This window comes from Fukomys damarensis, unplaced genomic scaffold (assembly GCF_012274545.1).
Source record: "Fukomys damarensis isolate Sample0158 unplaced genomic scaffold, DMR_v1.0_HiC HiC_scaffold_39, whole genome shotgun sequence".
NCBI lineage: Eukaryota > Metazoa > Chordata > Mammalia > Rodentia > Bathyergidae > Fukomys > Fukomys damarensis.
This window is the reverse complement of record NW_022900951.1, coordinates 17463166-17478785: the sequence shown is the minus strand read 5'-3', so window position 1 is coordinate 17478785 and position 15620 is coordinate 17463166. Positions and strand designations below refer to the sequence as shown.

The 15620-nt window shown below is 33.6% G+C and overlaps 1 protein-coding gene across 3 annotated transcripts in view; it reads right to left on the bottom strand.

Annotated features, from left to right (window-relative positions):
- Cnksr2 (connector enhancer of kinase suppressor of Ras 2) overlaps nucleotides 1-15620 on the bottom strand; it is a 263447-nt gene that overhangs the window by 22929 nt on the left and 224898 nt on the right. For all 3 annotated transcript variants that reach the window (XM_010607126.2, XM_010607127.2, XM_010607128.1), the window contains 2 exons: nucleotides 15465-15565; nucleotides 12946-13495 (listed from right to left, as the gene is read on the bottom strand). In XM_010607126.2, coding sequence (XP_010605428.1) covers nucleotides 12946-13495; nucleotides 15465-15565 — 651 coding nt within the window. The remainder of the gene's footprint in view (nucleotides 1-12945; nucleotides 13496-15464; nucleotides 15566-15620) is intronic.

Genomic DNA, 15620 nt, shown 5'->3' with positions numbered 1-15620 from the left:
ATGAATAAACTTTCCAGAAATTACTGTAGGACTATTGCCAGAATTCCTTGAGACTTACTGCTTAAAGCTTAAAGAGTTGCCTTATCCAAAAAGGCAAAAATCCGCAGAATAAGTTTTACAAAGAACATATAAATATATCTGATATAAATTGCACAGTAGTGTTTCAAACTACTATGATTGGGAAGAGGTTTTCTAAAAGTTTTGACTGAAAAATTAACAATGGAATGAATAATAAAATGAAACATTTAAAAATATTTTATTGGACGGTATCTGTAGGCTAGGAGATAAAAGGATAGCCACAGGCAGTATGTCTTTCTTAAGGACAAGCTTTGAATGATATCCTTATGAATAAAGATGCTGCAATATGGACTGAAAGATAGTACCAGTGGATTCAGATAAGCATATTGAACAATTGAATGAAATTAGCATATAGTTTTAAATTTAAATGCCTGAGGCTCTGTCCTTAGTTCTTTCTTATTTAAAATTGTTTCTTTAAAAATGGGTTTTGCTTCTTAGATAATTCAGTTACACTCTTGTTGGGAATAAAAACTAGTACAACCACTATAAAAATCAGTATGGAGATTCTTCAAAAAAACTAAAAATAGGAATTACATTTAACCCAACAACACATCTCCTGGGTATCTCCCCGAAAAAAATTAAAATCATATAGTGGTATGTCAATATTTGTGTTTATAGCCACACAGCTCACAACAGTTAAACTATGGCAACAGCCTACATGATCATATGACAACATATAAATGGATAAAGAAAATGTGAGATTAACTATTTATCTATCTATTTTATAAAGAAAGATAAATTTGGAGTCACTTATAGGAGAATGGATGGCTCTTGAGACCATAAAGATGAGTGCAATAAAGTAGACACAGAAGATTAAACATTATATGGTTTATTTTATATCACAAACCCAAAATATAAATAATTTAAAGAGTAAAATAAAGTAGCATTATAAATAATTTAAAGAGTAAAATAAAGGAGCAATGGTAAGAAACATGGAGGTAGACTTTGTGGAGACAGAAAAGGGATCTGGGAAAGTGGGGGAGAGGGGAGAGTGGAGGGGGAAAAGGAATAAAGGTGAGTAAGTGTAATATGCATATACATCAATTCTCCAAAATGAATGTAATTATTATGTATTGCAAACATATTAATAAAAATAAAAACAGAAAGTATGCTTAGAAAATTGAAGGATCAAGAATCCCTGTTCAACATGAGGGATGACTAATATCATAGATGGTAAATCTGAGATTCCAAACTTTTTAAAAGAGCTGAATACTTCTGGGTGAAACGTGAGAAGTTAAAAATTTAACAGAAAAAGATAAACAACTGAATTTAGGTTAAAAAGTAAGTGTGGAATGCTATTTAAAGCTTGACGGCATTAATGTGAATGAACTACTAATAAGCAGGTTAAAACTAATATAATCATATTAACAAAAGTATAGTGTCTAAATCACTACAATAGTCCTAATATACTCAGCAAGGAAACACTAAATAGAAAAAGGTATCTATACGAAGGTATCCATTGTGCAATATCAAGATTTCATAAAGTTAAGGTAAATATATGCATTCAGCTCAAGAATTAACAATACAAATTATGTTTGATAACGTAAGTCCATTGTACAATTTTGCATATATACAATGCAGAGATCATATAGAGAAAGCAGATGGTGAGGCTATTATGAAGTGAACCACAGAACCTTAAGAGTTAAAAGCAGCCTTCTGATTAAATTTTCCATCTAACTTACGAATCTAAATTATGGTAGCTGGTTATACAGCCTCTTTTTAAATAATAGAGATCCTACCAAACTCACAAGACCAATCATTTCACTTACGGGCAACTGTTAACAGCTGGAATGCACTTCCTGATATCCATCTTAAATCAGCCTTTCTGAACCCTCCTCCCTCCACCTATTACGCTCTCTGGAAAGTCAAAGAGTATCTTATTCCTCCTTCCATATGACAGCCTTTTAAAAACTTGATTTCCTTTCTCAAATTTGCAATTTTAAGACCCAAATTGAGTAGAAAATTTGTCAAAAGTCTGCTTTTGTATCAGAATAGAAAGAGCTTTCTTAACTAGGTTGTCTAACATACAATGTCTTGCATTTGGAGGCAAGAACTCTGAAACCTTAAAGTATTAAAAAGAGGCTCACTAACAATTTTTCCAATATACTATATAAAAGATGTTTCTGTTTTGGGTAAGAGAGTAAGGATATGTGCCATAAAATTCTAAGTTCTAGCTGAGAGGGCTTTTATGTATATTTACATACAATATGATATATTATATTCCTAGCCCAATAAAATTATTTTAATGTAAAAATTTTAAATGGGTTCTGTAGTATTAACAGACACTATACATTAAAAGGATGCATGCTACAAATATAAAGAAGCATACTAAGTTAAGGCTACTCTTTACTTAATCAGCAAGATACTCAGCATTTGTTCAGAATTATTTTTGGAATGGTAAACATCTTTCCTATCTCTACTGCTGAGACACAGTCCTTCTAATTAAGCAAATAAAAGCCCATCATGAGTCTCTGAATTCAGGATGATAAATCAAGAGAAGGCTTCCCATCAACTACAAAGGGTATAAAAAACAAAACACAACAGAGTTCAAAGTGAGGAGTAGGGCCTATTGTCCTGGTTTGTTGGAGAACTGTGTTAAACCACTGATTCTAAGCTGTCCCTCCTCTCTCTTATTTTTAAAAAAGGCATGCAAACTCCTGTGTATTGGCATTGTTAGAGTGAGGAAAAACAGCAGATTCCAGAGGGGAAAAAGTGTAAAGTTTAAGTTTAGTGATACTGAAGTTTCAGTCTATTTTCTTTTACCAGAATTTCAAGGTATGCTTTTAATTCTCTACTTCAAAAGTCGGAATAGACTCTAAATTAGGCCATGGAGTGGTGGTAGGAAAAAAAATAAAAATTTAAGGAAAACCTTACAACAAAAAGAACCAATAACGTCACAGATGAGAACATTTGGAGCTCATTAGTGAACAAATCTTATGCATTAAATCAACATATTTTATAGACAACTAGCACAGTAAAAATACCAGATTAAAAAATCACAGAAGATTAGGGACTTTAAAAGCATAATAAAATGAAACAACTGTTTAAAATATTAAGGCTCAAAATGTCCTAAGACAGATATCAAAATACAGCATTTTTTTGTTTTTGGCATTTTTCTAATACTTCTTGAATTAATTTTTTTCTGATAATCAAATTCCATAGTGGTTATCTTATTAAAATTAGGAAGTAAATTCTCAAAGAAATATTAATCTATAGTCTGTATCATATGATGTTCATTTTATTTTTTAGGTATCTAATTATGTTAATCAGAAAAGCTGAAACATTGGAATGCTTATTCCTAAACCATGTTTAGGGGAGCCAAATAAAAAATATCTCTTCAAATGATCTTATTTGATTCTAATCAGTCTTGTAAATTTTGCATAAGTGATGCTAAGTACCTGAAAAAGAAAACAGACACCTTGTACTATCTCTTTAAGAAATATTCTTAAAAAATGTTAAATTGGTAACAAGGGAAAATTACTGGCACAAAGTAACAAAGTTTGAATTACTGTTTCATGTTCTCAAAAAGAAAGATTTATTTTTAAAAGATAATTTACAAATTTCTGTTATAGAATTATAAAAGACCTAGATATACCCTTAAAGTGGTGCTTGCCAAATAGTAAGTAAACAATGCACACTGGTTGAATGAATAAATATGCTATAAGAATTGAATGATATATTTTAGTAGGCTAAATCTTGATATTAAAATGTTAGAGAATCCATGCATTAGGACTGTTAAAGAATTTTTAGCTCTGAAGTAAATCAATGAGCTTGACTACTCATGTTCTTATTTTCAAGTACTCTAAAATTTCTGTGATGTAACTCAGAAAATTGATTTAATGGACATACTTGTCCTTTGTGTTTGTTAACAGTAGCAAATATACATGAAACTCATTATTATATTTTGAGGAGAGAATATTCTAGAAGTTCTTGAGTATAAGGCTTAAATATTAAAATTAAATATCACTTTTCTAATTAAAACATGTAATCGGTACTTTTTCCTTGTTGAATAAATACATTGTGAGTATTCTCCCATTAAAGGAAAAACTTCAACCTGAGCTATTATGACCAAATATTAGGCCAACATGTGCCTATGGCTAAACATAATAAAGTCTGAGTGGTTAGAAAAATGGAACTAGTGAGAACACTGGAAAGAGAACGCTGGCCAATGAGAGAAAGGTTTAAGGAAAAAATTCAGAGTTGTAAATAATTGAAGCCAAAGCCAAAGGTAAACTTATTACTACACATAGTGGCCCTGAAGCCACATTGTACTTTTTGGCTTTTGACTAGACTTGCTATGATTTTTTTGTTCATTTCTGTTTATTTTTTTCAGCTAACTAGATCTGGCTTAGCTGTTTTCATCACAGTTTGGGATAATATCACAGTATTAGAAAGTCTCCATAAAGAAGGCAAAAATTCATAAGGCAGTGACATATTAGGCAAGTAGGTAAGAGAACTTCTGATATGTGAATCTAGGAGTGTGTGTATGTAGGGTAAGTGCACATGCACAGCTACTGCCCTTCTCACTTACCTCCTTCCATTGTTTTTGAAAAGGAAAATTACTACATTTTATAGAAAAATAAATTCTGGGGTTGGGGTTTGGTTCTGATGTAGTAAGTTATCTAATAATACTTGTTTATATTATAAACTAAACCTATACCAAAAATGTTTCAGAAAAATAACTATAATTGATAAATCAACTAAGTCATCCTTTACCTCCTCACACTGAGGTTCAGAAGAAAGATAAAGAAAATAAATTTATGCCAGAATTAATTTTTAAAATCTTTATTTTTGGTGGTAGTGATCTGTGGAGATTAAGGTGGTGAGTGGGTTGCTTTGTATTTTCATCACAGTATTATTTACTTATTTCTTTTGCAATAAGCAAGTTACTACTTTTGAACTGAGCAACAAAAGAGAAACAGGTGGGGCAATTTAAAAAATTCCAAGATATGTGGTATGGCATAATCCTATTACATCTTAATCTGCTATCTTCCAGGAGTTGGTGACCATAGGAGGTACATTTTGCATGTCGATGAACAAAAATTAGGCATTTGAGACCTTCAATTTTCTGTGGAAAAGGTGAACAAAGAAAAAGGAGGCTAAATTTAGGATAGCTTCTTGTACAGTATGCTAGAAAGTATTCTACTGAGAAACTAACAATAAGCTGTACTGAAATGAAGGAAAATGGTTTGCTTTTTTGTTTTTAATATGTGAAAATAGAAATGTAACAATATGGCTGAATCTGATAATCTATTTTGGTTTAAAAAATGTAAATCATAGCTTGTCTTACCTATGCTAGTGAAGGGCTGTCATCCTTTTTTGAACTTTAATTCTTATCTAGGCACATCTGCTGATGTGACTCTTCTGCCATTAAAATCTGAATTTGTTAGTTATTAACACTTAAGAGATTATTTTCCTTTTCCAAAGAACAAGTTGAATTTTCAATATTTTAAAAAAGCTAATTAAAATGAAGCTAGGTGATGGATGACCTAACTGGAAGACTTAAGTCCGTGAGCCAAACACTGGTAGTGATTTGAGTTATCTGTTTTTGCACAGGCAGCAGATTTTGGTAGAAAGAACAATGCTCTAGGAGTGCTGGAAGATCTGATTTCTAAATGGTTTATGACAATGAACTAGTCATTTCATATGCCATATTTTTGTGGCCTTCATCTTTGAAATTGGAATAAAACAGGAGAATTATTTCAACCACAGAAAAATGTGACTGTAAAAAAGCCATATTACATGAATCAGTAATTCTAGTTTATTAGCATCCCACCACAACAATCGCATGCTAACTAAACATGGGCAGTCCTGGCTTTCCCTTTACAAAATAAAGGGATTTATTTTGGATGAAGAATTGTACAATGTTTTGATTCCTGCTTTATACCACATAATGTATAAAACAGTAACTTCAGCTCTATTATACTATAAAATGTAAGAAATTCATAATTAAAAGGGGTTATTCATTTAACTTATGCATTCAAAAGTGCCTGGCCTCCTATGGGTTGTATACTGTTTTAGGCACTGAGTGTATAAGACAGGAATAAAATCTTTGCTCTTAAGAAGCTTATATTCTGGTGGGTGGAGATGGAAAATAAATTGATGTAAAATATTTAATATTATATGAATAGTGGTCAAACTGGGAAGAATATAAAACAGAGTGACCACATCAGAGGACAAATGGTGGTGTTGAGTACATCTGGTCAAACTGAGTTGTCAGGGAAGGACTCTGAGGGGAGAAATGAGACCTGTGTTGTAATATCTATAAATAAATATTTCAGTAAATATATATGATATGGCTGTTGCTGTTTGGAATACAAAGTTTATTATGTGTCTTCAAGAATCCAAAGTAAAAAACAAACAGCATAGTGAGTGATAAGAATGTGGGAAGAGCAGTATTTTTATTTTAGCTTCTAGAGCAGGGCTAACGTATTAGGTTGAAATATACAAAATTGCTGCCCTTTCATCATTTTGACCTACTAAAACTGTAATTCATGCAGTTCAACTCAGTGGCTGGAACTGAATAAAGATTAAGTCATACAGTCAAGTAAACATTATTTAGTGAGGTTTGCCAGGCTTAATAATTATTTCAGTACTCCAACTACCCTCTTTGCCTAAATTAAAATTTGCATAAAACTTATACATAACATTTGTTGGACAGACAATATGTCAGATATGGATACTAAGTGTTTTCTTGTATTACCTCATATAATTATTCTATAACCTCAAAAGGTTGGTACTATTACCGAATTATTTAACAATAAAGACATTGAGGTCTAGAGGTGTTAAATAACTTGATCAATCATACCACTTGTAAGTGGCAGAGTGACCAAGCAAGGAATTAAATTGAGGAATGTCTCCAGAGACAGTGTTCTAAGCTAGGATAATTTATTGTTTATAAGAAAACACACTTATTCATTTATAAGGCAAACATAATTACATCAAACATGCTGCATTTTCAGTATTATATATTATTCATTTCCTCTTATATTTTTATCTAGCATTCCAATAGTACCAAGACTTGAATGATGTTATCTGGAAAATTTCCTTACATGTACATATTAAAAGAATGAAATAATGCTTGAAGAAATAAATCTGAAGACATTAACACACATGGCAACAGCGCTATTCTTACAGAAAGTAATGAAAAGCAATTTGGCACATTTTTTTTCTTCATAACCTTAAAACAAATCAAGGTTAAACTACTGATAATCATTCAATTTCCCTTACCACTCAGGAATGGGCATATGGCACAACTCTGACCAATTAGATCTAGTGTTTGAGAGTATTGGAGAGATCCAGGGAAAGTTTCCTTTCATTTTACAAAAAAGACTAAAGATAGGACTTGATTTATTGCTTTTGGAGTGCTATCTGATGAAAAGTGATATGTAGAACTGTTGGCATTACATAAAAGAGTTCTGACATTGGAGATACATGAAATTTATTCATTTCTGAGTTTCCTCTAAGCTAATATAATAATTTATCTCAGAATTTAAGTCAAAACCAGACAGAAGCCTTTAATTCCAGGACTGTACTTTGGGAAGCTGAGGTAGGAGGGTAGGCAAGTTTGAACCCAGCCTGAGCAATTTATTGGCTTAGTGAGACCCTGTCTCAAAATTTTAAAAAAGGGACAGGGAGGCAGCTAGGTGAAAAAGCCTGGGATTCAATTCTAGTACTATAAAAAGGAATTCAACCTCTAACCATATCAGAATTACAGATAAATGATACTTTATTGTTTTATGTCTCCTTAATATTTCCTCAAAATCAAGTAATATTATATTAAGAGAATATTTATTTACCTCATTGTAGGTTTTCTGCAGTCCTTTTTTTTATATGTGCTCCTCACATATTCAGCCAAGGACTATAGGTTCTCTAACATTCTTTTTCTGAATTTATCATCATTTTATTCATATTGCTTATATTATCTATCTGCTTTTACACTTGAATTATAATTTCAGATATTGATGATTATGTTCTTCCAAGTTCTTTATGTATGTACACAATTTATCTTGAAAATAAAAAAGTTTTGCAATATTTTTCTTTAACTAGTTTCTCTCAATTCAACACAGTTTCATAGTCTGAGAATATCTTCGTTTTGCCCACACATTTTCTACCTAAATTTCTTAAATATAAAACTTATGTCTTTTAGAAAATCTTCAAGATATTACTCTAGGACCCTTCCAATGACTGAGAGTATTAATACATCTTCTCTTACTGTATTTGTGGTCATTATCAGCCTCTCTGTCTAGGGAATTTCAGGTATTAGGCTACTAAGTTGCTGCACATTCTGTGCAGGTCCTAAATTGTTGATAGTGTTAAATTTTAAAACACAACTTTAAAATATATTTCTTAGCAGATTTCATTTTGAAAGAATCCATAATAGCTCCTCCAGATAACCTAATATGTACAACAGCTACAAGGTAATAGATTTTATCCCTCCTTACTGAAGACCTAGGTTTTGCTGCAGCTTTCTAAGACGAAGCTAAATATATGTGTAATTAAGTGAGAATACTGGTAGGTAATCTCGAAGGCAATGAAAAAAAAAGAACATTAATAACTTCATGGAGTAAATGAAAGCACCAAGAATGTGTGGCTAGGAAAGAGTACCCTTATAAATACCAAGGTGGAACTCAGGGTTAAGCGCGAAAACTTTTGAAAACCTCATCTAACTTGCCTACTATGACAAAGGAAAGAGAGATGTTAAGTAATCAGAATTGAAGATACATTAACCAAAACAATATTTTATACCTTTATAGTTTGTCCTACACTTTAAAAACTTATACTCCTTTTGCTGTTTCAAAAATATTTTAATATATATGCTATTTTTCATTTATACGACTAGTTTATCTTAATTCATTGAAAAGAGAGTTTTGTGTTATCTGCCTCTTTCTTTTTTGTAAGAATCTTTTGGATTATGTCTTATACTCTGAGCAACTATTTTGAAAATAACAATACACAGTATATTAACTATTGTTATTTTATTATTTATTATAAAATTTTGTTTTAATAAAACAAAAAAGTAAAAAATATTGAATAGGTTTACATAATTAGTAATTTAATTTAGCAGAGGTATTATAAGGACCACACCTCAGCTTCGAAACTAACTGGGATAATAGGAAATCACCTGTCTTCTCTCAAATGCCAGGAAAGTAGGTCAGGCAAGTTGATCTTTAAACTGACTTTTCAGTCAAAGGAAAACAAGACAAGTCTCATTTGTGTACTTTTAGTATCACCCATTTCAGACTAAAATGTATTCAGCTTAAGAAAATCAGTATGACTCAGTAAAATAATTTAATTTCAAAGTAAGGCAAAAGGTAGTTCAACCATAGGAACAGACTGAAATTTGTCCTAAGGAAGGCTAAATTTACCCTTCATAATCTGGGCCAAATTATACATCTATAAGAAAACTGAAAAATATCCAGGGCATAGATTTAGACACATCTTGCTTCTCAGATTGCTTTGTAAGCAGAATATAATACATATCATTTATAAGGTAGGACAAAGTATAAATAATAAGAAAGGGCTCTGGCTGATATAATTTTCACCCTTAAGATATGACAGGCTGTATTTTCCTAAGTTGTTCTATTACTACTCTTGCTTACTTGTCTGATATTTGCTATTTTTAATTTTTTTTGTAAACTGAGAAAAATGTTTGGCACTATAGGCACTAAACTTATTTCCTCTGCATGTCTGTACTTGATTAGTAAAAGTTCACTTCAATAGGCAAACTGAATGCTGCCTTTGCATGACAATCAGTAATACAACACTGTTAGACTGCGATTTTTACAAGTACAGGTTGTCTGTTGATGATCTATGAGGCAGCACATGAGCACACTGTGTTGGGAGGAGTGGATGTAAGTTTGAGGTTGATGTAATATCCAGTTTTGTTTGTGTGTATAATGTTTGGCTTTGCTGGCATAGCACCAAGCAACTTGGTTTGAATAAGCAGTCTGAACATTTACTCCTAATGGCCAATCCAGGCCAGCCATAAATATGATACCCTTTAACTTGTATTTAAATAGTCTTTTAAAAATATTGATTTCTTTTTTTGAGATGCTGGGGATGAAACACAGGGACCTGAGCATGCTAGGAAAATGCTATGCTACTGAGCTACATACCTAGCTCTTCTATATATTTATTTTTATTTTGAGACAGCATTCTTTAAATTGCCTAACCTGGCTTTGAACTTCTGATATTCTTGCTCAGCCTTCCAAGTAGCTTGGATTACAGGTGTGCACACTATGCCTAGTTTGAAATCATTGATTTTAAAAGGTAATGTTTTCCAAGTGAAACTTTTATAGTGTATGCTCCTAAATGTTAGAAATAGCAATGGAAAAAATGAACATATAGTCCATAGAATAAGAAAAATCTTCTAGGCAACTCTGTTGAGAACAGTACGAAGTATACTGAGACATCCAATAGCAAGATTTATGGGAATATGCACAGAAAGAAATTGGCCCTGAACAACAGTGCATGGCTACCCTTGGTGAAACTGATCCGACTGCTCCATAATACTGAAGTTTAAAGACAAAATGTGCAATACTAAATTTACTGACACATCTACTAGGGTTGTTATGTTTTGCAACATTTATTCTATGAAGAGAGACCACAGAAAAAGGTGGACAGTACCAAATAATTATCAGTTAACTTGCCTAGAACCCGAAAAAAAAAACTTATGCATGTAGGAGTGTATCTATATGGCTAAAAAGAAATTATATCCATAAAACAACAAAAAAGAGACCCCACAAAAAATCAAAAGCAATTTAACTAGAGATGCTCTGTGGGTTACTGGAAACCTGAAGGAAGGGCAGGCATCATGCCATGTTTTTTTTTTTTTTTGTCTGTGTGCATCCTACACATGGTTCCTTTTATCTAGAGCTTCTTGGCCAGGATAAACTGCTGAGTATCCTGCTTATTTAAAAAAAAGACTGCAAGAATGAATCTGTCTATAGGGATGATAGGGGATTTCTTAACAGAATTCACTATCTAAGAGGGATGTACCTAATTACATTATAGTTTAAGATCACTAAAAGAATTTCCCCCGATGTTTGTAGAATAAACAAACCTCATACACTTAGTCATAGCCATTTTCAAACACCTAGATGACAGTTGAAGATTCTAACTTATCTTTAAATTTCAGAAATAATTTACTGATGTTGATAATACTACACATGTTGTTAGATGTGGTTAGAATACTACACATATATTAGAATGCTTGTCAGAACTGCTGTTGAGGCCTAGCATGAACCCTAAACATATCTTCCACGAACTTCCAAAATGTCTGGGAGATGTGGATGTTGTGGGAACATGGCACCATGTTACCTTTCTTACACCAACAGTATACCTTTTATAATATCTCTCATGGAGATTATGGCTAAAAGTACTTCCTGGAAACTGCTTCGGCATGTACATTTCATTATAAGCAAATCTTATATTGGTAGAAGATATAAAATTTCCATTAAATGATATAGGGAAGATCTACACCATAATAGGAGAAGGTCTATAGCATTTTCATCAGTAATTTCCAAAGTGGATCTTATTTTAAAGGAGTCAAGCTTCATACTGACGTGGAGCTCCTGAGTTGTTGGTAGCTTGTTAACTTTGATTTGTTTTTCCAATTGTCCTGAAGAACTTAAACTCTTATATCCCACGGTCAAAACCCTGATAGTTGGGCATGATTGTGCACACCTGTAACCCCAGCACTGGGGGAGTCCTGAGACAGGAGGTTTGCTGTGAGATCTAGGCCAGCCTGGGCTACATAGTGAGTTCAAGGCCAGCCCGAACTATATAGACTCTATCTCAGAAAAAACAAAAAAAGGGCTGACAGCTATATTCTGTTTGTTTCCTTCACAAAGAGAAGTGTAATGCCCTAAGGGAATCAAATGGGTCATTTATTTCATCACTACTGACTCAGAAAATCATCAGTAACTGATTAAGACTGCATTTTGAATAAAGAGATGTAAATAGTTTTATACTATTTCTTTTAGACATTTTATATTTTATGTTCAGGATTTACAGCAAAAACTAGATTTTCTTTCTAACTAAAATAACTTGTTATATATTGTCTTCCTCTTAAACTAGCCCAGTTTCAGAACCAGTGATCTTGTTATAAACAGATGCTTCATATGGCTTTTTGGATAAAGAACTTGTGTGTACCTAGTAAGCATATTCTTAATGCCAACAAGTCAGATGTTACTTAATTGGTTTGTCTCTTTTCAGAGTTGATTCTCATAAATAGAGTACTGTAATCAATATGTACACCAAAGAAGTATACAGATGCTTTTGGCAAACTGGTTTCAAGAAACAAGTTCAGCTATTTGGAGTTGACGGAAATGCTATATGAAATCTTTCCTTGGAAAGCTGACTTTTTGGATTTTTTCATTTAAATCTGACAATGAAAAGGGAAGATATATATGAATATGTGTAGGTGTTGGTGGGTATGTATGTTCACTTAGTCAACCAGGACTCTGCTAACACCATGCTTGAAGTATTTACAGTTTCTTAAACCAAAGTCAAGGGGCTATTATTGTGGACCGATGGGATAATGCATGCAGGTGAGAAGAAAGTGGGTAGGGGAAGGAAGAAAATATATAAATACTATTAACTATAAAAGGCAAAAAAGAGTAATTAGGAGAAACAAATTATTTGCTCCAGCTGTAGGTATCCTGGAACATAAGGTTCATTATGCATCACCCCGTCCAAGTTACTGAAGTTCTGAAAGTAGGACAGCAGGGAAGACCTAACTTTTTATGAAGCGAGACCATTATTTTAAGCAAAAGGTAAACAATTCTATTTTCTTCAAGTAAGAGCTTGAAAAGGTTAGCGGCTTTGTGTACACAGGCTAAGAATCTCCATAAACATACTTACTTTTTTCTCCCATGTTTTCCCCTGTTGCCTCCCCTTCCTCCTCCTCCTCCTCCTCCTCCTCTTCCTGCACCTCTGGGGGTTGCACGTCATCCTGTGGGTCACAGGCACTAACTGGCTCATTCAGACAGCAGTGGTTGAAACCACTATCTCGTGGCAGAGTAAAACTTCGAGGCTTGCCCCCATTGCCATTGAGCACTTGCATTCTCTCACTCTCAGCTAATGGGTATGGCCCATAGTGATCCTGAAGGTGGCACTTCTGAGTGGGAAGTGTGGACTGCCGCCTGTGCTCGGGGGAGATGGCCACCGAGTCGGAGAAGACTGAATCTTCCAAGGGCAGAGTCTGAAGATAGTGTAAGCCAGAACTTGTCAGTGGCGTCTCAATTAAATCCTGCCAGGAGCGGCGCTGACTGGCTGTCTTGCGAATGGGGGACATGGCACTGCTCCCAGTTACTTCCTGGCGAAACTCTTCATGGGAAGATTGAGACTGGGAGGTCTCTGTGGAGGAAAGCCGGCTATGTTTTGCTTCCACATAAGGACTGGCGCAACTCATCTGTAGAAAAGAGCCTCTGATCAGTCTCTACAGAAATAAAACAGCATCACTTCTATTGTGAAGGAACACAGTCAGTTTTTACCAGGGAACATTTAAGTGGATAGATTCTTACAAAGTCAAGCAATGACTAAACAGTTTTGCAAGTATCTCAAAGTTAGACCCCAGCGTACATTTTAAAAGACAGACATGGATGTCCTGAAATGCTGCTATGCCAGGCTCTTATGAAAAATATCATTTATAAATGCAAAGTTTGACAGTAATGGAAGTCTTAAAAAATGCGAGCGCTTACACAAGAAATACTCCGCAGCTAAAAACAATTACAGTTTAAAAATTTCTACACAGTTTGAAGTCCTGAAGAATTGTCTGCTGATTTCTATTTTTGGATTTATACAACTTAGATGTGAGAGCAGGGAGCTACGCTTTTAGATATGAGAAGTTGCCTATAAAGAGGCTAAATCTTCTTTTTCATAGGTGAATACCTGCTTCTATGGGTATCACAGGAAAACTGCCTTATGATCTTGTCAATTCTATGGCATTTTCTAGAGAGTTCAAAATTTAGGCAAGATGAGATTATATTTTATTGGAGATTAGCATTTGCCTTGAGTGTGGACACTGTAGGTTACACATATACAAAAGAAAAAAGGAATATTTTTATCCATGAAATTTGAAGTTTCACAATATATGTTATAACACAAGAAATAACCAAGAAAAAGGGCTGACATCAAGAGAAGGCTACAAAATACTTGTATAGCACCCTGCTGGGGGTTAATAAGCTGGCTCAGGTCTCTTTCTGGCAGAAGGAGCCAGATTAGTTAAACAAGATCATCACAAATGGGGCTAATGTGGCAGCCTTGAAAAGCCTGGCTGAGATAAAGGAGCCAGCCACCTCCCTAGTAAAGGAGGAGGTTACATGACATCTTCTGTGGGTGATCTGCTATTCCTCTATATTTTAATAATAGTGTGAATGGTTTCCATAGTGAAATTCACAAGTTGCTATGTTTATGTTTAAAGAGAAGCTCAGTGAAGTTAGTTTTCCTTTTCTTCCTCCTTTACAAATATTTAAAAAGAATCATTCAGCTCCTGATGTTTTAGGAAAAGAGGGAAAATATGGGTTAACACTCTGTAATAACAAAGACTGAATCAGACTGACTGTTGTCATATAAATCCAGCTTCCATTTCCTTTGTGGAAGACTTAGTGTCAAAATAAGCAGAACTGATTCTTATGGTAACATGACCGTGGAGTATATTGCTTAAATTGAGGCACTGAGACACTTTCAGTAATTCTGATGGGAAAAAGACATAAAGCGGCATATGTCCAAACAAATCAGGACAGTTGTCTACACTATCAAAAGATCAAAGTGTGTGCATGTGTGCGTGAGTGTGATATAATTTATACATGTCTAAGAATTCTGGAGCATCTTATAAACATATACATTAAACCTGACCCCGTGCCTATTTATAAAACAAGATGCCAAAAGAATTTTAATACAGATATATTCATTTTTGGTGGTGCTAGGGATTGAATCAGGGCTTTACATGTGCTAGCCAAGTGCTTTACCCCTGAGCTACACCCTCAGAGCTATAATATTAATATTTACCAGTTGTTCCTAAAGGATAAAGAATGAACTTCATTAGTGTATAAAGGACAAAGAAAATTTATATATCTTTTTCTGAGAAAATATTTTTGTTGTTGACATATCTCTAAAGGCTACTCTGACAAAACTAGTGTTAATTTTGTAATAAAACTGATCACAGACTCCTTCTGCCTAGAGCCTGTGGTGACTGTTTATTTTCATTAAATAATCTTTGTAAACTTAAATATATTTTCCTTATTGATTTTAGATCCCAATTTTCTTCTTTTCTAAGGAACCTGAGGTTTGACATACAATTCATCACATACTTTTTGAAAACATATGTTTCAGGTCAAAGAATCTATGATATATTAAGTATACTCATTTTGTTAACTTACAGAGGGAGGCCGTGGGTAGGTGTCATAGGGAGGTGGAGGGCTGTCTTGTTTTGGTGTTGATGGAGTATCTGCTTCTTCTTTGTCACTCTCACTCCAGTAATCTGAAAATTCACACATGGAAAAAAATGACATTCTATTAAATGTTTCTAGTCATAT